General features: G+C 37.1%; 1 protein-coding gene across 43 annotated transcripts in view; it reads right to left on the bottom strand.

Annotated features, from left to right (window-relative positions):
- The window catches only part of LOC127971886 (NACHT, LRR and PYD domains-containing protein 12-like), a 280,835-nt gene extending 259,824 nt beyond the window's left edge, over nucleotides 1–21,011 (bottom strand). For 37 of the 43 annotated variants that reach the window (XM_052575176.1, XM_052575177.1, XM_052575179.1 and 34 more), the window contains exons 1-8: nucleotides 20,845–21,011; nucleotides 20,485–20,566; nucleotides 20,168–20,281; nucleotides 19,169–19,276; nucleotides 17,301–19,070; nucleotides 16,638–16,811; nucleotides 13,496–13,669; nucleotides 11,028–11,201 (exon numbers count right to left, since the gene is read on the bottom strand). In XM_052575176.1, the coding sequence (XP_052431136.1) occupies nucleotides 11,028–11,201; nucleotides 13,496–13,669; nucleotides 16,638–16,811; nucleotides 17,301–19,070; nucleotides 19,169–19,276; nucleotides 20,168–20,281; nucleotides 20,485–20,534 (2,564 nt within the window). In that variant the 5' untranslated portion in view covers nucleotides 20,535–20,566; nucleotides 20,845–21,011. The remainder of the gene's footprint in view (nucleotides 1–11,027; nucleotides 11,202–13,495; nucleotides 13,670–16,637; nucleotides 16,812–17,300; nucleotides 19,071–19,168; nucleotides 19,277–20,167; nucleotides 20,282–20,484; nucleotides 20,567–20,844) is intronic. The other 6 variants (XM_052575207.1, XM_052575182.1, XM_052575188.1 and 3 more) reach the window with 2 other exon arrangements.
- Nucleotides 21,012–25,373: the final 4,362 nt, after the last annotated feature.

Raw genomic sequence — 25,373 nt, 5'->3', positions numbered from 1 at the left:
TGTTTCGATTTAATGATCGCGGGAACACTCGGCGGTGCTGAGCGTACATTATACATTACAAGACATTAATTTTGTCAGACACTCTACAACGAATCCTCCTTTGATGTTTCTTATGTGCCAGTGAGGGTCATTTTTGTTTGTGTTGAAAACAATTCCACACAGGCTAAACTGTACATACTAAACATACACAGCAACAGGTCTGTGCATATAGTACTGCTTTCACTAGACTAAAGCACACTGGTCCCCTGTTAGATGGTGAAGTGTGACGCCTGATTGGCTGACCTTACATTTAACAATAATTCACATTCTCACGATCTCTGAATGCTATGGAAAGGTTGATAATACAATGTTACAATATATGTTGATTGTAACAATGATTTAGAAATTTTAGAAAGCCAATTGAATTTTTTCAAATTCAACATGAAATTGGCAAGAAATGTCAAAGCAACCAAAGAGATGTCGCAGTTTACCATTTAACAGGGGACCTAAGTGTTCAGATCAACATTAGCACTATTTTATCTATCCATCCATCCATCCATCCATCTATCTGTCTGATCAAATTATCATCACCGATAGGATCTTCTCAGGAACGGGTTTTGGTTGCATTCATACGTTGAGAAGTGTACTGGGGTTAAGCCAAGAAAATGTTAAATAAATGTAAAAAAAATTATAATTATATATATATATATATATATATATATATATATATATATATATATATATATATATATATATATATATATATATATATTAGTAAATTATAAGAGGCATTACCTCTGCCCTTGAACTGTTGACAGCTGGCTGACTCTAATTATATTACTATTTTTATTACTATTATTATTATTTGAAAAATAAAGAAACTAAGTACTAACAAACTAACTATAATGACACTTCTCAATGTGTCAGTATTATACGTACATATACGTATGTTGGGTCTCATTCATGAAACATTCGTAAATATACGAGTAAATATCTGAGTGATTTGCGCGTAAAGAGAACTTCCCGAAAACTCTTCTCCTGAGTCACAAAAACTTCGTAAACGTCAGATGTGATAGTGAAATGTGTGTGTGTGTTAATGAATTCCAATCAGTCGTAAATGGGACGCGCGTGCACGCTCACTCTCAATTACCATAAATCCCGCCCATTAAATCCGACTGAAGACTATATATGAGCATCATATTATGACACCAAACGAAGGATTTCAAAATGTCTTCTCAAAAGCGACTGAAAAAGAAAAATTTCTCAGCTGCAGAAATTTAAGTTTTATTATCAGAAGTTTATTCAAAACGCCACATTTTTTTTTCAAGCGTAGCCTACTAGTGGCGTATCAGGTCCTAAAAAAGGAAGTTTGGCAGCATATTACAGATCCTATTACTGGCTCTCATAATAAAAGTTAAAAGAAAAACTGTATGTAATTAATATATATAATATTTTTTTCAAAATGCTGTTTAAATATGTACCCGATTAAGGTGAATTAAAATGCAGCCGTATTAATGAGCAAAACGTTCAGACGTTAAACGCACTATTTACGCGTGGCTGGGAGCAGGTGTAGATTTCTTTCGTACCAACTAACATTTGGAAAATACGACCGTTTTAATGAATCCGAAAATTTACGCCAAAACCACTTTACATGCGATTTACACAAAAATTCGTTCTGCTCGTGCTTCATGAATGAGACCCACTGTGTATGTATACATATTTATACAGTAAAAACTACATTTATTCAGACACCTTGAACATTTCACACATTATCACAGTTTATTTGCTATAGTTTAGATAATGGTAATAAAAGATGACAAGAACTCAGAGTTCACCTGTCAGAACAAATTCATGTCAGATAGCACTTAAGCAAAAAATGGTCAGGTCTATTGTCAGAATAATTTTTGGTCCCATATTTTTATCAAACTCACTGGTAGTCCACTTTATGAAGAATTTTTGGTTATAATAGGTCAGAGTTTTTCAAAATTATATATTGATTGTTGCATTAAAAAAAAAAAACAAAAAAAAAACAAACACTGGTCCCCTGTTAGATGGTGAAGTGTGACGCCTGATTGGCTGACCTTAAATTTAACAATATTTCACATTCTCACCATCTCTGAATGCTATGGCAAGGATGATAATACAATGTTACAATATATGTTGATTGTAACAATGATTTAGAAATTTAGCCAATTGAAGATTTTCAAAGTCAACATGAAATTGGCAAGAAATGTCAAAGCAACCAAAGAGATGTCGCAGTTCACCATTTAACAGGGGACCTAAGTGTTCAGATCAACATTAGCACTATTCTATCTATCTATCTATCTATCTATCTATCTATCTATCTATCTATCTATCTATCTATCTATCTATCTGTCTGTCTGTCTGTCTGTCTGTCTGTCTGTCTGTCTGTCTGTCTGTCTGTCTGTCTGTCTGTCTGTCTATCTATCTATCTATCTATCTATCTATCTATCTATCTATCTATCTATCTATTAAAAAAATCAAAAATGGGCCTCCAAGATCAAAACGGTCCCCAGTTAGATGGTGAAGTATGACGTTATCTGTTTGGTTGCCTTTACATTTAACAAATTACTTTTATTTATTTATTTATTTCTGAATATAATGGCAATGCTGATAATACCCTAAAAAAATGGAGCCTCTGGTTAAAAGGTATTTTACTGAACTCAATTGAAATTTTTCAATGCAGCAAGCTAACATATAATATTGTTTCTTAACTTAACATATAATATTGTTTCTTAACTTAACATATAATGTTGTTTCTTAACTTAACATATAATATTGTTTCTTAACTTAACATATAATGTTGTTTCTTAACTTAACATATAATGTTAACAATGTGTCTGTGATGTAAGAAGAGGTGATTCAGTCTAACAGGCGTCACACATCACCATCTAACTGGGGACCAAACTCATTTTATCTAACACATGCACTCTTTACTGTCAGAAGTATTGAAATGCAATTGTTACCTTAAAGAGCTCTTCATTTTTCTTTATTTTTGCTATCCTCAAATTAACTATAGTGTCTTGCTTGTTTTGTCTTAATCTGTGTGATTGCATTCATATATTGAGAAGTGTATTTGTATTAGTGTCAAGCCTAGAAAATATCTGCACGTCATACTAATTTATTAAACATTTTATATTTCTATCACAATATTTCTTCAATGGTGATATAGTGTGAATGTTTCAAAGTTTAGAGTTGCATTTAAATATAGTTAGATTGTAAAGAAACACTTGGTACAATTGCCCTTGTGTTTCCACACACAGTTGCATTGCAGTCTATGGAGGTCCTCTGTTGGATAGGTAGACGTCACTCAGGACCCCACTTGGCATTTAAAAAAAAAAAAAAAAAAAGCATTTTTTCAGTTATATTATGAAAAAAGACCTCAAATGAAAATTTTGTATGTAATTTTTGTTTCTTAAAAATGACCAGAAACACTGGTCCCCTCCTGGTCAGTGTAGAGCGATAGTCCCCTCTTAGTAACATAGACGTGTATGTGTGTGCGTGTGTGTGTGTGTGTGTGTGCGTGTAAGTGTGCGTGTGAGTGTGTGTGTGCATGTGCGTGTGAGCGTGTGTGTGAATGTGTGTGTGTGTGAGAGAGAGAGTGTGCGTGTGTGTGTGTGTGTGTGTGAGTGTGTGAGTGTGTGAGTGTGTATGTGAGAGTTAAGGCCCTTTCACACTGCCATTCCGGCAAATACAGAGGTAAAGTGTTCCTGTAATTGTTCCCTGGTCGCTAGATTTTGCACTTTCACACTGCCAGTGATGACCCGGTATATGTGCGTGCTTTCACACACAACCCTTGAAGATCCCGTAACGACACGTGACATCAGCGCGTGACGTGTAATGTACGAGTCGACAACGCTAGGCACGTTATACTTTCACTGAAGCAACCCCGCAATGTTACTAGGTCCCCGACCCGGGTTCAATGCGGTAATCAATCCCGAGACGTGGTTGCTTTCACACAGAAGGCGACCCGGCAATGTTCCAGAAATATGCAGTGTCTGACGTGCAGTGTGAAAGGGGCTTTAGAGTGTGTTAGTTTGTTAGCATGTGTGTGTGATCGTCACTGTTACAAAGTAGCAGAACATTAGTCCAGAACAGTGATTACCTGTAACAGTGATTAACAGTGATTTACCCGATCACTATTGAATACTCAGATTATATAATCAAAGATAACTTGACTCAGGGCTCTCATGTCTCACACATGTCAATCAGTTCACACACCACATCTTTTATTTCTCACGCTGAGAAGTAAGAGGTAACTTGTCCTGCTTTATACAGTTAATATACGAGGCACAGAGATATGGAGGGAAGTTCTGTGCCGAGTTCATAGCTTTCTCGAGTAGTGATCTTCGATTCTTTAGTGAATCTTTCTCAGGAAGTAATCGGTCGAGCCGGTTCACAAAATCAAACTGAATCAAACTTTAGTTCTGGGTTGATGACGCAAGACACACAGCTGAAGTAACACGTCTGACTCAAACAGAACTGAATGAGCCGGTTCAACCTGCTGTGGAAGTTCGTTGAGGATTCTGATGAATGAGATATATATACTGTGCAGCCCGAGGCACATACTGGAAATATGCTTATTATTAATATTTACCAAAGACAAAGCATCACTATAGTTCTTTTGCATACTTCTTCTTCTGGACAAAACTTCAGTGCACTTTTCCCTCACCGTCACATCGACCGGCTCATTAAGGAGAGGTGTGCCGTATCTTTTCTAAGAGAAAACCCTACTGCTGTTCACACAGCAGACGAAAGAAAATAAAAATCCCATAGACTTACATTAACGGAATGTTCATGCATTTGAATCTCAACTGTCACTTTCTCTCTCTCTCTCTCTCTCACACACACACACACACACACACACACACACAGAGAGAGAAACACAGTACACACACACACACACACACACACACACAAACACAGTACACACACACACACACACACACATAGAAACACACAGTACACACACACACACACACACACACAGAGAGAAACACACAGTACACACACACACAGAGATTTTTGAATCACTTTATTTTATCAAAAGAATACCATTAGTGGTAATTATAAACCACACAGGCTAAAAAACAAAAACAAAATAAATATATATATATAAAAATACACAACACAAAATATACTCAAACCAATAGATTTCCAAAACACAAAACATTTTCCACAACAGAGCACAAAACATTTTCGTAACCCCAAATGTGCAGGAATTCCTCCACATTATTTGTGATGCTGTAAAAATCAATCTTCAATCTGGCTTTTAACATTCTCACAAAAATTGTATTTGCATCAGAGTCCAAAGACCCTTCTGTCTTATTTCTTCGGCTAATGTAAATGGCCATTTTTGCTTGTCCAAAGAGAAAGTTAAACAATTGGCATTTCATTCTACTCTTTTGATTGTACCTGAAGCCAAAGATGAAGTCTTGTTTAGAAAAAGCATCTCCGAACAATCGGAACATTTGCTGTAACAGCTCGAATAAAAAAGACAATCTATCACACTCCAAAAAGCAATGAAAGACTGTTTCTCTGTTTAAGCAAAAGGGACAGTTATCGTTAACATTAGGGTTGATAACAGAAACAAAAGCATTTACAGCCACACAGCCATGCAATACTTTCCACTGTAAATCTCCAATCTTTTTTGTCAACGGTGGTTTATAGATCGTTCTCCACACAGGTCTGATTTCACTGTTAACCTTTAAATGAGCTCTCCAAGGAGTATCAGCTCGACCATTTAGTTTGTTTTTGTTCAAAATTTTAACAAGTATGTTATACATTGTTTTGCCCTCCATAACACCCAACTCATTAGTGAGAGTCTCACTGAGCTCTAACAGTTGACCAGTACAGTTTTTAAAATCAGGAGAAAGTGACAAAACAGGAAAAGGGTCTTCGACATTTGATTGACAAAAATCATTACAGGGACTCTTTAATAAAGAGAGTTCAGTTTCTGTGAGTTCACACTTCAGAGCCTTAAGCATCTGATTCAAAAGCCTGGTGGATCTAACTCTCACATGAGAAGCCAGACCATCAGAATCAGTTAAATTGGGTCCACATATGTTAACTACATGTCCCAGAGTCACTACCCCAGCAGAACGGAAAAGCTGTAGCACAGAATGTCCTGTTGTACGCTCAACATTAAAGCGGGATCCATATATAATTGGCTCTTTCAGCAGCCACGAAAGGGAAGTGCAGTTTTCTGCTCTCTGTTTAATAAACAGCCCCCACACTGTGAATAGTCCAAGGTAGAATTTAGGGAGATTGCTTATTTTCGAGGCATTCAAGTCCATCAAAAACAAAGCCTCAGCGAGACCCAGATCTCCTCCTCGGCCCAGTATTGTCCGAGCCAAAGGTCTCCAAACAAGGTGTGCAGGTCCAGTAAGGAATATTTGAATAAACTGGAGTCGAAAGGCAGCCCCTCTACTTGCAAGATGAATAAGACCTTGTCCTCCATCTTCCTTTGACAGAAAAAGAACACTTTGAGGGACCCAGTGCAGACGATCCCAGAAGAAGTCTACAAGTGCTGACTGTATTTTATTAAGCAGTTGTGTTGGAGGATCCACACAAGTCAGACGGTGCCACAACATAGAGGCCACCAAGTTGTTTATGATTAAAGTCCGTCCTCTATAGGACATGTGTGGCAAAAGCCATTTCCATTTTCTTAAGCGTCCTTCAACTTTCTCAAAAACATTTTCCCAATTTTTACATACAAATGAGTCATCACCAAGATAGACACCAAGGTATTTTAAACCATCTTTTTTCCACACTAACCCACCAGGTAAGACAAGCTCTTTGCTCAGCTCATCACCCACGGCTAGTGCTTCACTTTTTCCCCAGTTAATTTTTGCTGACGACAAAACACCAAAGTCATTAATAGCTTTTTTAAGGGAATTAACATCATTTTGTTGATTAACAATGACAATGGCATCATCAGCATAGGCTGATAGTTTAAAACTTGACTCACAACCAGGAAAAATAACACCAGAAAGGGACTGTCTTAATTTATGCAAAAGAGGCTCTATAGCAATAGAGTACAGCATTCCAGAAAGTGAGCAACCTTGTCTGATCCCTCTTTGGACCTTAAAAGGAGCGCTTAAACCACCGTTGATTTTTAATAAGCTCTCAATGTCACAATATAAAACCTTGATCATGGCTATAAGATTAGAGTCGAAACCACAGGCTTCGAGTGTTTGCCACAGATATTGGTGTTCGACTCTATCGAAAGCCTTTTCTTGGTCTATTGAAATCAGACCAATTTCATAGCCTAATGAACTGGAGAGGTCCAAAATATCCCGAATTAGGAAAATATTATCAGATATCAATCTGTTGGGTATACAGTAGCTTTGATCAACATGAATAATATCTTCCATCACTTTTTTAAGTCTCATGGCCAACACCTTAGACAAGAGTTTATAATCGGTGCAGAGCAGAGCTACGGGTCACCAGTTCTTAATTTCTTGTAAGTCCCCTTTTTTAGGGAGGAATGTAAGAATTCCTCTCCTGCAGCTGAGTGGTAAGTGTCCTTTGATTAAACTGTCTCTTAGAACAATCAACAAGTCCTTGCCTATGATAGGCCAAAAAACTTTGTAAAAGTCCACAGGAAGGCAATCGAGGCCTGGAGCCTTTCCATTTTCTAGGCTTTGTAGTGCAGTATGAAGCTCCTCAGCCGAGATCCTTGCCCTCAGCTCTGCGTTGGCTTCCTCAGTGACCTTAGGCAAGTTCTGGTAAAAGCACTGTGCCACCTCTGGATTTTCTTGATATTCTTTTTTAAACAGCTTTTCATAAAAAGTCACTGCGCACTTATGGATTTCTTCAGACTCCTTTAGCAGCTGTCCATCGCTGGACCGCAGAGAGTGTGTAAGTCTTTTCTGTCCATTTTTGCGTTCTAAGCCAAAAAAGAAATGGGAGGGTGTATCCATTTTAATGACGTTTTGAAAACGGGAACGTACAAGGGCACCTTTAGCAGAAAAACCCAACAGATTTGACAGAGCTGATTTTTTCTTTTTGAGAGCTTTAATATGTTCTCCATTTCCTGTGAAATCTGCCAAATGTTGCAGCATCACTATTTAATTCTCCAGGGCTTCCATTGATTTAGTCATATCCTTTGTGACATTTAGAGAATACTGTATACACAGCTGTTTAATCTGAATTTTTCCTATGTCCCACAATTGTTGTAAAGATTTATACTCAGACTTTGTCTTTGAATAATTGTTCCAGAAAAAATTAAAGGCCTCTTTAAAAACTTTATCAGAAAGTAATGTTACATTAAAGTGCCAATAAGCACTCTTACATTTCACATCTTTGATGAAAACTGAGACTTGTACAAGAAAATGATCAGAAATTCCCACTGGATGTATTGAGCAACTTTTAAGAATATTAATTTGATGCTTGAAACAATAAAATCTATCAAGCCTAGCCATAGACAGGACATTATCTTTGACATGAGTCCAAGTATATTGACGCTGAGTAGGATGAAAAACTCTCCAAACATCACTCAGATCATGTTAAAACTCATAGTTAAAAATCATAGTTAAAACTCTCTTACTAGGTCCATGAGGTTCTTGATGGTTTCTATCTAAGGATGCATTGACTATGCAATTAAAATCACCACCCAGAAAAAAGTAACCATCATTGTTACAGTTATTAATAGCAGTGTTAAGAGTGTTGAAAAAAATAGCTCTTTCTGTGCCTAAAGTTGGAGCATAAACATTGAAGAAAGTTATTTTAACATTTTCAAACACAGCTTGTATTTTTAACAAACGGCCTTCAATTATTTCATCAATATCACAAGAGATAGGTGTAAAGTCTCTAGAAAACAAGATGCCAACACCACCACTGTTACTACTCTTGTGACTGAGGACAATTTCCCCATCCCATTCTTTTCTCCAAGCAGCTTCATTGTCCTGTGTACTATGTGTTTCTTGCAAAAAGATTACATTTAGCCTCTTACTCTTGAACAGATTGAAAAGAGAAACTCTCTTAGCATCCTCCCTAGCACCATTAATGTTTAAAGAGCCAAGTTTGAAATCACACATTTTGAAAGTAAAGCTGCTTTCAAAAAACACTTGAAAATAAACAAAAAGGAAAATAATAAAAATAAATCTCTTAAACATCATTCTTTAACCTCACTCAATTGTGCTCTTACTTTTACAAGCAATTTTTTTAGACGGTAAATTTCTTGATCAGTAAAAATGCATTGATCACTTTGTTCAGGGTTTTTCATAAGCAGTCTGACAGAATCAAGGAACAACTTTAAATCGGGGAAAAAGTCCTCAACTTTAACAGATCTCATTCCTTTTGTACTTTGTAAAAAGGAACGAATCTTAGAGAAAGGGTAAGCACAATCCATATCCACCTGCGTGTCACTACTTCCCTCATATTCACTTTCTTGCGTTTCCATCAAACCATCCTCAGACTGAGAGGAAGCACACATTAGATTTAGCTTTGACACTTTTGTTACTTGCTGCAAATTTGCTTTGTTTTCAAGATTTTTCCTCTTAGTTGACATTTTGCCAACTTCCCTGTCAATCATAGCATCAATATCATTGCACAACACAGATTCCGCTACTCCGGTCGCGCTTTCACCCACATTTAAATCTGCATTCAAATCACTGCATGCTTCCTGTTCACTTTTTTTACTCACTGTGTTTTCCAACACTTCATTCTCCTGATTGTTAACTTCATTTCCTTCTCCCTGCACAATCTGTACATTTCCTGGTGGATCTTTCGGTAGAACATCACTAGTGTCAGCACTAACAGATGACTGTTCCGCTACATTAGCGGCTAACTGGCTATTGTTTGTTTTGTCCGGACACGAACGAATTAGGTGACCCACAGATCCGCACCCAAAACACTTCATTGTTTCTGAAGTAACATGCACAGTGTATTCAAAATCATCTACTTTAAACTTGAAAATCAAGTTTAATTCCTCATTACTCTTTTTAGGGATCATTAGTACTTGTCTCCGAAAAGACATTACATGTTTGAGTTGTGGAGATTTGGAACTGATTGGGATCATTTTAATTGGAGACACTAGTTTTCCGTGTCTTCCTAGCTCCTTCTCTAACATCTCATTCTTCAGAAAAGGTGGTACATTGGAAATCATTATCTTTTTTGCGGGACTTACTAGAGACAGAATAGGTGTAAAAGTACCTTGAATCACTACTCCACTCTCAAGCAACTGGTTAGCTTTGTCCACACTATCCAAAAAAATCACAACAGCACTATTCATTCTTGCAGCAGATTTAATACTCTCAAACCCAACAATTTCACCCACCGCTATACTACATTCTTCAACTGAACTCCCTCCAGGTGGAGACAAACGAACAGCGTGCCTGCGCGTCAGCTTGTGAAAGCTAAAAGTCTCAGCCGAAGCCATGCTAGCCAGCAACGCTGGCAGCACTCTTCGCTACCAAACAAACGTTGAAAACCTTATGAATACACAAATACAGGCAGAAAAAAAAGGAGGGGTGGGAGACCCCAAGAAAAACGCGAAAAGAAAAGTATAAGAAAAAACTTACAGTCTGCAACACGCTCTCAGCAACATTCACCACGCTCACAGCAGCCAAACGCTCGCTCACAATCGCTCCGCCCACTCAACCGGCACACACGCGCGCACACAGAGAGAGAGAGAGAAACACACAGTACACACACACACACACACACACACACACACACAGAGAGAGAGAGTTATCCCTTCAAGATGCTCACTGGGATATTGTGATATCCATTGGCTCACCTTTATGGTTTATAACAGAAGTATTTCCCATCTTAAAAATAGCAGAAGTGAGTATTCATCCTACAATCATATAAATTTAATTATATGAATTTTACTCACTGCAGTTTTAAAGCCCTAATTATGTTTGTTTGTTTTTATTAGTTTTTTGTCATTAAATTTAATTGTATGATTTAATACTGTCACATGCCTTATTCATGTTTCATCTTTAGTTATCAGAATATATATATTCTCAATATATATATATACTGGTCTGAGATATACCCTATCAGAGAGATGATCTTACTCCAGTTTCTCCAGTTTACAGCGAGGATCCTCCAGTACAGCAGACAGCAGTGTGACTCCAGAGTCTTCTAGTTCATTCAGAGTCAGATCCAGTTCTCTCAGGTGTGAGGGGTTTGATCTCAGAGCTGAACACAGAGCAGCACAACCTTCATCTGTGACACCACAACATTTCAACCTGTAGAAAACAATGACACACTCTTCACTCTCTCTTCTCTTTTTTCTCTTTCTCTTTCTCTTTCTTTCTCTTAAGAGAGAAAGAGAGAGAGAAAAAGAGAAAAGAGAGAGAAAGATGATTGTCCAGCAGAAGTGGATTTGGACACACTCTAAGTGAGCTTTAGACCTCACTCTCAGATCGTTAAAACAGAGCACACAGAGTGAAAGTTAGTTGGGAAAGCAGGACGGGTAAGCTCTTCATTTTTTTATTAATTTCTTTTTTATTTAGCATTTTGATTTTACGATTCCTGGACAAAATCACTTGTGATCAAAGATAGTGAGAGATGATATCTGGGAATATAGCCAGATTTGTGCTAAACTGTTATTAGCCACGTTTCCACTGTTGGGCTTAAACCGGGCGTGCTAGTGCGTGCCAGGGCCAGTCGTGTGTTCACTGTCACTTCTGGGGCTTGATCGTGCCTCCTCGGGGCTTCCTTGGGGCAGACGGCCAGGAAAACCTTGGGCCAAATCGGGCCAGCTGGGGCTAGAGGAGGGGTTATGAACAAAGAGGAGTTTCTCTGAGTCTGGAGAGCGTCAGCACCGTGAAAGATAACAGCTTTAACACCAGCATTAAACACTTTTAAAATCACTCTTAGTCAGCAGCGAGTATGACTACTGTGGCTACTGTGACTACAAATAAACAGAAAGACTCGACTGAATAAGCAGGCTATTTTCATAAGCGTTAAAAATAAATAAATAAAGTAGAAATAAATTTATTTATGTGTGATTAATTTTGAGACCTGATGAATTAATTCAATATGATCAATGTATCACTTATTCTACTATAGTAAAACATCAATGCTTTTGAATTTGAATATTTACCAAAGCATGCAAACAAACGGCCGCTTTTATCATGTTCGTTTTGTGATCGCGCATGTTCCAGTGAGTTATTTCTTAGTTTTCTGATAACTTCTCTTTGTTGGTGAAATGATGGGGTTTCGTGACGTTGTTCTGAGAGGTGTGTAAAGGTCGTGTTTTAGTGAAGCGCAGCGGAGCTTCAGGCTCGACTGTGGAAACCCTGCGCTATTCTGGCCTCGGTGCTACTGGCCCGAGGATATTAGCCCCAGCCGGCCCGTTTTAAGCCCTGGCTCGCACTGGCCCGACAGTGGAAATGTGGCTTTTGATGCAGTTGACTTCTTAGCTTTGGCAACCTGAAGGAAAGGACTACAGACCACATCTCTTAAAACAAAGTGCTCTGACTATCATTTCAATAATGTTTATATCCTGGCAATGCATACATTACTTATTGCATTTTAAAGATGTCAGAGAAAAAAAAACAAGAGTATTATTCTATGTGCAGTACATTGAGCTCAGCTGTTCAGTTGACTTGTTTGGGGCCACATTTATTTGTATTTTTTTGATACATTCATATTTTTTAAATGTATAAAACAAATTATTTTTTTTGGATGAATTTGTCTTTTATCAGAGTGACTAATTGTTATCATTTTTATTTGTGCTGGTTAATTATAAACTGCTAACAAAAGTGTGTGAGAGTTGTGTGAGGCCGAAGGGTCGAGGGCCACTGCTGCAAATATCTGAGTGTCTCCTTCACTATCAGATGTAATCTCTCTCCAACCCCTTTATATAATACAGCGTAAAAGTAGATTTCTTCTACTGTGGCCCTCTATAGAACAGCATTAGTAACAGATCAATCTATCAGATTCTTTGGAAAGAAATTTACACTAAAACCATAATTCGGATCAGTTAGAAAAGATATAGCACACTGAGTCAGAACAGTATGAAGGTCTTCTGTTATTATTCATGTTATTATTGTTAAAATCACATGATCAGGGACTAGTTTTATGAATATGTTTAATGTTTTAGTTTTGCCATCTTTGGATGAACTGTATTACCGATCATTATGAAATCAAATCTTTTGCATTTGTTCAGAGGGAGTTTAATAATTTATTCTGAGTCCTGTAAATGCTATCAAGTCTAAAACATCAGCCAAGAGAGATAAAGACTACCAGCAGCTGGACATGACATTATTATGTTTTATATATTTATCATCATTAGTGCCATTGTAGTCAGAGTTAAACAATCTAAAATTATGGAATAAATATATTAATTGAAATATTGTTATATTAAAGGATATTTAAAAACTGTAATGAACACTGTTACCAGATCACATTTATATATACCAGTCATTGTGTATTTATCAAACTATATTTTACAAGCTGATTTTAAACAATTTTACATCAAACTATACAGCTTACTGAGGATAAAGACACATGACTATCAGAGAGATGATCTTACCACAGTTTCTCCAGTTTACAGAGAGGATCCTCCAGTACAGCAGACAGCAGTGTGACTCCAGAGTCTTCTAGTTTATTCTTAGACAGATTCAGTTCTCTCAGGTGTGAGGGGTTTGATCTCAGAGCTGAACACAGAGCAGCACAACCTTCATCTGTGACACCACAACATCTCAACCTGTAGAGAACAATGACACACTCTTCACTCTCTCACATCAGATCAGATCAGATCAACAGCAGTGGTGGACGAAGTACACAAATCAATTACTTGAGTAAAAGTAAAGGTATGTATAATAAAATGAAAGTGAAAGTGACATGACATTCAGCCAAGTATGGTGACCCATACTCAGAATTCGTGCTCTGCATTTAACCAATCCAAAGTGCACACACACAGAGCAGTGAACACACACACACACACACACACACACACACACTGTGAACACACCCATAGCAGTGGGCATCATTTATGCTGCGGCGCCCGGGGAGCAGTTTGGGGTTCGGTGCCTTGCTCAAGGGCACCTAAGTCATGGTATTGAGGGTGGAGAGAGCACTGTACATGCACTCCCCCCACCTACAATTCCTGCTGGCCCGAGACTCGAACTCACAACCCTTCGATTGCAAGCCCGACTCTCTAACCATTAGGCCACGACTTCCAAAATAATACTCCAGTAAAAGTAAAAGTACTCCTTTTTCAATTTTACTCGAGTGAAAGAACAAAAGTACTCAATTTTTTTTATGCACTTAAGTAAAAAAGTAATGATAGATAGATTTATTTTGCAATTTTATATAGGCTACTTAATTTTATTTTATATTAGTACATATTTTTTTATAATCCTATACTGCTCAAAATACCTGGAATTTTCTCAAAATAACCACTATATGGAGTATAAAATATATTTTTTGTTGTTGATATGGAATACTCTGATGAGAGTGATGTAGTAATGTTCACTGTGAAGCTTACACTGTGATGTACCTGAGAGAAAACAGATTTGTGACCCTGGACCACAAAACCAGTCATAAGGGTCAGTGTTTCAAAATTGAGATTTATGCATCATCCGAAAGCTGAATAAATAAGCTGTTAGGAAAGGATGATATTTGGCTGAGATACAACTATTTGAAAATCTGTAATCTAAGGGTGCAAAAAAAAAAAAAAGAACATTGAGAAAATCACCTTTAAATTTGTCTAAATGAAGTTCTTAGCAATGCATATTACTAATCACAAATTATGTTTTGATATATTTATGGTAGGAAATTTACAAAATATCTTCATGGAACATGATCTTTACTTAATATCCTTATAATATTTGCCATAAAAGAAAAAAAAATGATCATTTTGACTCATACAGTGTATTTTTGGCCTTTGCTACAAATATACCCCGGAGACTTAAGACTGCTTTTGTGCTCCAGGGTCACATCTGACCATCAGATTTTCACCAGTAAGAAAAAAAGTGTTTTAAAGACTGTTGTTTTTCAGAACATCACAGTTATATATGACATGAGAATGAGGCCTGAAGTTAGGAAGAACATTTTAAGGAAAAAATAATTATATTTTCACAATGATTTTTTTTTCTTCTCAAACCTTGTCTGTAGTGTTCTTTTTCCCCCAGATATAATCTGTCTAGGTGGTTGAACACATATATTTGGACTTTATTTTTTAATAATTACCTCAGCTTAGCACCAGCAAGCTTGTTAGCTAGACAGTTAGCTTCAATTAACAATATTTACTTATTTTCAGTATGGTTATGAATAAACATTCATATCTGTCTACTTGGCTAGTTAATTCAAACAATATAAAAATGTATACTGTTGATAAACAAAAACAGACGTCACACAGGACTAAATGCATAGCATTTTAATAGAACTGTTAATGTTATAGCAGCGGGAATTTGACGTGCATTAGTTATTTTATTTAATCTGAGTTATTTTAATGTTTTTTTTGTTTTTGTTTTACCTAAGAGGCACTGATACTGATGTGTTTGCATTCAAGCATTTTAATGGGCTTAAATAGATCACCCTTTACAGCAGATTTAGTTCACAAACAAATGACAGTTTTGACTTAAATATGATTTTCAGTTACAATAATAAATCCTAAAATTCGACATTAGTAGCCTAACCTACTTTTAGCAGCATCAGTCGCATGCACGCTCACAAGATCTCCCGGTTCTTACTTGTGATTTGAGTTCACTAGAGACTCACACTAAACAGTTCATTTGAATCAGTGAGTTGTTGACTCTAGAACAGCTGCAATCGGATCATTCTAATTTGTGAATGAATCGTTTGGGGCGATTTGCAAACTGATTTAAAAGGTTCATTGAAAAGAATCAGTTCGTTCTTGAATCAGAAACCGCTTCTGCGTGTCAGAGCATGTGATATAGCCTATTATAAGGAGTAACGATATGTTTTATGAAATGTAGTAAAGTAAAAAGTATGATCTTATGCTTTGGAATGTAGTGAAGTCAAAGTAAAAGTTACTAAAAACTACTCCAGTAAAGTACAGATACTTGAAAAATGTACATAAGTACAGTATCGAAGTAAAGCTACTCCATTACTGACCACCACTGATCAACAGGTACAAATCACAATCCTAAACAGACTAGTAAATATGTCTACATTTCCACTGGAGTTTGAATCCCAGTAATCCCAGTAATGAAAATGATAAAAAAAACTTGCAACATCTGTGTTTCAAAAATCTCTATTTATATTGGAAAGTAATAATAACAGAGGCACAAAGGAAAGATCTTCATTAGTCATGTTTGTTAAATCACTGTTTGATAAACTGATAATGTGGTACAGGAGGAAACAAAATCGCCTTTAATAAAAGTAGTAGCAATAATAATAAATACATGCTGATTTTGATTTCAGAACAAGTACAAAAATAAGTAAAAAGTGCAGTCATGAAAGGAGTATTAATCCTTAAATCCAATAAATTTAATTACCAGAATTTAGCTCACTGCAGTTTCAAAGCCCTCATTATCTGTTTGGTTTTAATCAGTTTTTGTCATTAAATTAAACTGTATGATGTGATATTGTCACATGCCTTATTCATGTGTCATCTTCAGTTATCAGAATCATATTTTGTGCGTGATATAGTATAGATATAGATATAGTTAGACAATAATGTATGATGATCAGAGAGATGATCTTACCTCAGTGTCTCCAGTTTACATCGAGGATCCTCCAGTACAACAGAGAGAAGCTTCACTCCTGAATCTCTGATTGCTTTATTAGACAGATCCAGATTTCTCATCTGTGAAGGGTTTGATCTCAGAACTGGAGTCAGAGCAGCACAATCTTTATCTGTGATGCCACAATCATTCAAACTGTAGAGACATGAAAACATGTATTAAACAAAAAAATAAATAAATAAGGTTCAAAAAGACAAGTGGGACATGATATGGACTCACGATAGCAAACTCTTAGTGTACAACAGAGAAAACATTCATATTATTAATAATAAAAAAGGTAAAAATCAAATTTGCGATAAAGAGCTTTACCGTGGATCATATCCACATTATTTAAGTACTAACTCATTTATAACATTAAACTTACTGGTTTCAAACTAATCTACTTTAAAGAAATTGACTGGCAGGTACTTTAGAGTCCAGCTTGTCTTTAAAAACTGTTAAATACTAGAAATGAATTAATTTCAGAAATAAAAAATAAAAATAATCAGGGAGGATTTATAATGTTGTCATTAAAGTATGTGTTTCAAGTATGTTTTCATATTGCTCCATTAACTGATAATATTATTATGAGATTGTGATGTTCTTTTCTTTAACAGTGAAGTGATTATTGTCAGAGATACTTACTGAACTTTAATCACAGGCAGCAGCTTCTGAAGAACATTCAGTTTTTCAGCTTTATTGTTTTCTCCTACAAATTCTTTAATATCAAACACGTCCAGCTTTTCCTCTGATGTCAACAATACAAAACCTACAGCTGACCACTGAGATGAAGAGAGTTTGGCTTCCTTTATTGTTCCAGATCTCAGATACTGTTGTATTTCCTGCACTAGTGAATGATCACCCAGTTCATTCAGACAGTGGAACAGATTTATGGATTTCTCTGGAGAGTTAATGAACTTGATCCTTATCTTGATGTACTCAACTGTTTTCTCATTGCTGTCAGATCTGCTTCTTGTCTGTGTCATTACTCCTTGTAGAAGAATCTGATGAGACTCCACTGACAAACCCAGAAGGAACCGCAGGAAAAGATCCAGATGTCCATTTTTACTCTTTAGAGCCTCATTCACAGCTTTCTGATGCAGCACAGATAATGAAAGTCGAATTGAGTCTTTTACTTTAGACTGTTTGGTGATTGGCTTCAACACATTTTTGTTGTAGTTTGTACAGGATAGGTGTGCATATAGAGCTGCTAGATGTTCCTGAATGCTCAGATGAACAAAGCTGAAGACTTTCCCCTGATACAAGCCCAACTCCTCTCTAAAGATCTGAGTGCACAATCCTGAGTACACTGATGCTTCTCTCACATCAATGCCACACTCTCTCAGGTCTTCCGCGTAGAAGATCAGGTTTCCTTTCACAAGCTGCTCAAAAGCCACTTTCCCCAGTTTGAGGATCATGTCTTCATCTGTCACCTTCTTCTCATAGTCCTTCTCATGTTTGATGTTGGTCTGAAGGATCAGGAAGCGTGTGTACATTAGAGTTAGAGTCTTGGGAATCTCTCCACTCTCTGCTCGACTCAACATCTTCTCCAGAACAGCGGCTGAGATCCAGCAGAACACTGGGATGTGGCACATGATGTAAAGGCTCCTTGATGACTTCAGGTGTGAGATGATCCTGTCGGCCAGACTCTGATCACTGATTCTCTTCCTGAAGTATTCCTCCTTCTGTGGCTCATTGAAGCCTCGTACCTCTGTAACTCGATGTATACACCTAGAGGGGACGAGATCAGCTGCTGCTGGTCTGGAGGTGATCCAGATGAGAGCAGAGGGAAGCAGATTCCCCTCAATAAGGTTCATCAGCAGCTCGTCCACTGAGGCTGATTCAGATATATTACAAAGTTTCACTTTACTCTTAAAGTCCAGAGACAGACGACACTCATCCAGACCATCAAAGATGAACAACACTTTATATTCATCACTGGATATTTCCATTTCTTTAGTTTCAGGGAAGAAGACATGAAGAAGATCTGAAAGACTGAGTGATTTGTTCTTCATCATATTGATTTCTCTGAAAGGAAGTGGAAATATGAGCTGGACGTCCTGATTCTCTTTCCCTTCAGCCCAGTCAAGGATGAACTTCTGCACAGAGACTGTTTTTCCAATGCCAGCGACTCCCTTTGTCAGCACAGTTCTGATGGCTTTGTCTTGTCCAGGTAAAGGTCTAAAGATGTCACTGCATTTGATGGCTGTGTCCTCTGTTGCTGCTCTCCTGGATTGTGTCTCGATCTGTCTCACCTCATGCTCATTACTGATCTCTCCACTCTCACTCTCTGTGATGTAGAGCTCTGTGTAGATCTCATTCAGGAGTGTTGGGTTTCCCTGCATCCCTGTTCCCTCTAACAGATGCTCAAACTTCTGCTTCAAATTTGATCTAAACTTGTTCAGGACTTCATAGCTGGAAATTTTTAATACTGCATTATTAAATAAGCTAACGATAACAATGTCTTTGTACCTTGTATCATAATCAAGTAATATTTTAGAGAAATATTAGACCTGGGATCAGTCTTTGTATCTTCACTCTTATATTCTAATGTTTGATCCATAGATGTCTCACTCCTCATAGACACACAGCTGGACTTTGATCTCTTCTGATGAACGGAACTATAACAGAGAGATTAACGTGAATCATCGGAATTACCATATTTAACAATGTACATACACTATTCAAACAATCAAGAGCACTTTTTGCCTCTCACCCTAACCATGGACTTTTCAACCTCCTTCCATCCAGCAGGTGTTACGGGAGCCTACGCTCTCTCACTAGTAGGCTCAGGAAGAGCTTCTCTCCCCAGGCCATGAACCTTGAACTCCACAACACCAATCTAACCTGCACCTGCTTGATTACTGCACTGGTCACAGTACTTTACATGTATTTGCACTACTCATATTTTGCACAGACTGTAGATCGTTCAAGCTACTACACTGTAAACTGTATAGCGTTATTACTGTACAAAGCACAGTAAACTATTTATATAAAAATGTTATTGCACTACTCATATTTTGCATAGAATACATTGTTTTAACAATACTATTGTACACTCAACTGACTGTATTAATTACAACTATTTTTACGTTGCTGCTGTTTATAAATGTACATATAATCTTACATTGCATTCCAATTTATATTCTGTACATTCTCTGCTTAATACTGCATATAGCAACTCCACTGTACATTCTGTAAATCATACAGTTTTCACTTACTCTGCACTTATATGTATATACAACACTGTATTCTTGCACTTCTGGTAAGATGCTAAATGCATTTCATTGGCTCTGTACTTGTACACTGCATAATGACAATAAAGTTGAATCTAATCTAAAGTGAATCCTTTGAATTACAATATTTAAAAACATATGTTTATTACTTAATTTAAAGATCACTTCATAATCATTTAATTTGTAAACACTTATTACAAAAATGTTTACTTGAACTGAGGGCTTTCAAACTATAAAATGCCATACTATAATCATATTTTTAAAGAAATATTATACCAGAGATCATTCTGTGTATATCCCCTCTTAAAATTCTTTGGCTGATCCATAGACGCATCACTCCTCAGAGACACACAGCTGGACTCTGCTTCTGATCTCTCCTGGTCAACTGAACTATAACAAACACATTTAATCCTTCATGATGTGAATTATATATAAGGTATTTTCATCAAAGAGCACTTCATGAGGAGGCTTTATGGTCTCTTTGTTTGAATAATATTTGAATAACATCTTAAAAATATAGCGACATAAAAACATGATGGAGACTCCCATTTATCATTAAAATAGTGATTTAATTCAGTGTTTATTCTAAGTACCTGCATCCTGGAGACAAATCTTCATCTGTGGATGTTTGTGTGTCATCCATGATGAAACAGAATCTGATGTCCAGCACTGACTCTGAATGAAATGACAAACAAACACAATAATTCAGCTGAACAGATCCTGAGAGAAACATATCATGAGTTCATTCAGATACACAATAGTGATAGTCGTGTGTTAACAACTGCTCAAATAAACCACAGACAGTAAACCAATGAAACCACGTTCATTTGCTTAAATATCAAACACATATCAAAGAACTAATTCGTCCTTCACATCCAGAGTAAATATGAAAGCGGAAGTCGCCTCTAAAGCAGAGAGCTGCACCTTCATCAACATTTAATTAATCTACATACCATTCACAAACTCCACCGGCTTCTACGCGTAATTTCTTGGCTTATCTTTGATAAAGCTTCCTACGAAACACATTTAGAATCCGTATAAAATTCTGTATAGAATAGATTCTGGCTGTTTAAAATGGCGAAATTTCAAATGTACTTTTACTTTCACTTTTTATTTGTGCTGCGAGCAATGACGTAAGGGACCCAGAGAGCACACATACGTTGTTCCGATGTCGAGCCGATCTACAAAATTCCATCGGCACGATATCGCTCAGGGAGCGTTTGCTAATAGGCAAGATGTCTCCGCGACGTCGGCCTTTGATCGGAAATGCTCTCCGGCCAATGCATCCCGGCTGCTCTGCGTGGACGCGGTTCACCAGTTTTGCTCATAGTTACGGACCACCAGCGGCGGAAGCCGGCGGAAGCTGTTTTATAATAAAACAATACACCCCACTCTCAAGAACTGATGCAACTTTATTAATATTTTCATTTATTTCATATTACATGTACAAATACATTAACATTTACCAGATGCTTTGATCAAAAGTGGATAATTCGGGATTATTTGTAGTCTTTTGAAAATTAACCATGATTTTACTACAGCTTTTGCAGTAAAACCATAGTAAAAACAAAAATAACCATGGTTATATGTTGTATGAGTATAGTACTTTTTTCACAATACTTATATCAAAGTAGGTTTACAGAAAATGCATGTTTCAAGGTTACAGTTTAAAAAGCCAGATGACTGAGACTCACTGGGAAGACCATCTTCTAGTTCATAATAAAAAGTCATGTGTTCAGTGCTGTCAGCATCGCAGGCTAACTTTATGCCCAAAACCTTTTAAAAAGAGTTACATAAACACAAAATAAAACCAGGCAAACAATAATTAAGCAATTAAAATGTTTTAAATTGCATGATAAAAATTCTAAAATATTTTCTGATAAAATCTTACTAAACAAGTCAACAAGTGTTCAGTTAACATTAACTTTCAACATTTTTAAAGGGTAAGTAAAAAAAATATTCAATCAATTTTGCATTGTTACAATGTTGGTAACATTTGTAAAAGAACAATGTTTATTCTTTCTCCAAGATACTGTTTATTTGCTGGCAAAACTGATGCAAAACAGCATTTTTTCATTTAGATACTGCATTGTGTCATTTCCTCAAAACTTCTCATTTCATTTTGCATTATCCTGCAGAGTTCTGCTTACAAATAAAAGGGGACATGTAGGTCCACATAACTCAGAGAGAGTAAATACTGTTCATTTACAGATATAAGAGACATTGCAATATAGCAGGTTGAAAATCATCAAATTTACCCTTATGGGCAAAATAAGGATAATATTTGTTTTGTGTATCTAATGTTTTGTGTGGTCATGTACAGTTGTCGTCGTCTGTAGTCTTTGTGAGCATTGGTGTTATCTGAAGTCTTCACAAGTGAGTTTGGATTGAGTCTGGAGCTGGTGTCATCTCTAGAAACCTTGGGATGGCCATCCTGAGATAGAAACAGGAAATAAAAAGAAAAGAAAGTTTAGCATAGCTGCTGCTGTTCATATTATTTCAGACAAAAGATTATGTATTTAATCAAATATAACTGGAGTGCATAGTTATTAGATGTGTTGTGTGAATACTAAACTATGTATTTTAATCTAATTTAAACTAAAAAAAGTGTGCCCGAGCACCAAATATTATTAGGAAGCCTATTTCAAAGTAAAATACCAAAAAGTTCTACTTCCTTTAGTGGACTTTGATAAACCTCACTACAGGCCAAGCACCACAGCTGCTGCTGCCCCCATTTGTGCTTATTTTGCTATATATATCTGATTTGATCACAAGTAGGTTTAATAAACGCACATCCAAAAACTTTAGGCAGGTGCTCAATCACACGATACACTTCACCAGTCAGTAAACAAAAGTCGACACACTGCCACTAATGCTCTCAAAAATCAGTTTATTGATGAAGTGTTTCATGTGATACCTTAGTAAAAGTATTATTTGTGGAACAGGCATCTCTTTAGAATGGAATACACATGCCACAGCACCATTTCAGTAGGTGGAACATCCTATTTGTAATTTATACTACCGTTAAAAGTTTGGGGTCAGTAAGATTTATTACATCTTTGAGAGAAGTCTCTTCTGCTCACCAAGGCTGGCTTTATTTGATCAAAAGGAAGTAAAAAACAGTAATATTGTGAAATATTACAATTTAACACAACAGTTTTCTACGTGAGTATATTGTGAAATGTAATTTATTTCTGTGATCTAAGCTAATTTTTATTACTCCAGTCTTCAGTGTCACATGATCCAAGTCAAGTCACTTTTATTGCCACCTCACCACAGCACATGTGCCTTGGTGAGTGAAATTCTTTTGAGCTTGCTCCAGAAATTGCAGAAACAATTAACATATAACCATACAGACTTCAACAGGTGAAAATGTGCAATATGCACATACATATAGTGAGTACACACAGTGTACTATTAGACATATTTACAGTTAACACTATACATTATACGCAGTATGTAGATAGGCTACAGTTCATACAGTTAGCACTAAACATTATACACTATACACAGAATGTACACGTTCCACATTATGTAAACATATATAAGCATAAAAATATGCTAAGGTGAAACAGAGTGTACTTGAAATGGATAAATAAATGTCATGGATGTGCATTGGATGGTATCCAGCGGAAATGGGTAGGGTATTGTATTAAAAGCAGTGTGTATGTGTAGTCCAGTGTTGAACTGTTGGAGTTAAAGTGCAGTGTGTGGCATACCATATTGTGGGAGTATGATGTAGGGTGTATTAGTTCTGACTGTTCATTAGTCTGAAAACCTGAGGGAAAAATCCCTATCCCTCAGTCTGCCAGTGCGTGATCAGATGCTGCGGAGACGTCTTCCTCAGGGTAGCAGAGAGAGCAGTCTGTGGGTCGGGTGGCTGGAGTCACTGATGATCCTCCGGACTTTCCTTATGCACGGCCTGTCGTAGATGTCCTGGAGGGAGGGAAGCTCACCTCCAATAATGTGGCTGGCAGTTCGCACGACCCTGTTCAGAGCTTTACGGTTGCCAGCAGTGCGGTTTCCAAACCAGGCAGTGATGCAGCCTGTCAGGATGCTCTCTATAGTTCATGTGTAGAATGTTCTGAGGATGCTGGGGCTCATTCCAAACTTCCTCAGCCATTTCAGGAAGATGAAGCATTGATGTGCCTTCTTCAGCACTGCGTCAGTGTGTATGGACCAGGTGAGATCCCTCTGATGTTAACGCAGAGGAACTTGAAGCTGCTTACCCACTCCACATGTCTCTTGTCGATGGTGATGGGTGTGTGTTCTCTGCTCTGTCTCCTGAAATCCACCACCAGCTCTTGGTCTTGTCGATGTTGAGTGAGAGGTGGTTCTCCTGACACCATTTAGTCAGGGTGCTCACCTCCTCTGTAGGCCGTCTCATTGTTGTTGGTGATCAGGCCTTTCACCGTTGTGTCATCAGCAAATTTGATGATGATGTTGGAGTAGGCTTGGGCGGTATCCAAATTTTGATACCATCAAACCTCCTCCCTATTTACCTTGGTATAAAGTATTACCGTGAATAATTAAAAAATGATGACGTAAGGCTAAGACTGCATCACCAAACTGTTGGCTTGTGCCTAAACCATTCAGAAACTGAATACCAAACACTAATACTGAAACAATAACAAAATGACATGCACAACAATATTAACAACTTTTATTAGCAACAAATAGCAATAGTCAAACAGAATTAATTTAACATAAACATACAGAACAGTTTTTGCTCAGAGACGTGAACACAAATCAATAAAATCACTAGGGATGTGCACGGATAGTCGAACATTCAAATATTCGTTCTGCTCTAATTATTCGATAAATAAAAATGATATTCGAATGTCGACATATTTTTGCTTGCCATAAAAAAAAAGAAAAAAAACAAACACAATAAAACCTTATTCGGTCACTTTCTGTGATTCCCCACGGCATATTTGAAGATGTATGCAAGCAAAAAATAATTAATTAATGAATGAATAAGAACTGCGGTCTTCTACAGTACTTCAAATATGCCGTGGAGAATCACAGAAAGTGACTGAATTCAAGAACATTGTTGTGGCATCTCTCAAGCAACGAATAAACACCACTAACTTGGAGAATGCAGTGAAAACTCCTCGGCACAAACGTCTCAGGTTTCTCGATGAAAACATGAGAGAAGTAAGAAAAAAAAAACATTTGAACATTATCAGAACATTTTCCTTTATGGGAGTGGTGCGGGTGCAGCTGCCGCCACCAACGATGAAGAGGATGCAATGCCAACTCGTCGGAAAAGGCTGAGCCAATTCTTCAGCGATGATTACAGAGATTCCAGCCGAGACGAGTGTGAACAGTTCTTGCTGGAGCCATGTATTCCTCCAGATGAGGATCCCATTCAGTGGTGAAACGAAAACACGAAGCGCTTCACAAAACTTATTCGCTTAGCACACCGTTATTTGTGAGTCCTGCCAACGTCTGTGCTGTCAGAGCGCGTTTTCTCCACGGC

The sequence above is a fragment of the Carassius gibelio genome, chromosome B14, assembly GCF_023724105.1.
Source record: "Carassius gibelio isolate Cgi1373 ecotype wild population from Czech Republic chromosome B14, carGib1.2-hapl.c, whole genome shotgun sequence".
Taxonomy (NCBI): Eukaryota; Metazoa; Chordata; class Actinopteri; order Cypriniformes; family Cyprinidae; genus Carassius; species Carassius gibelio.
This window is presented reverse-complemented; position numbering and strand designations above follow the sequence as displayed.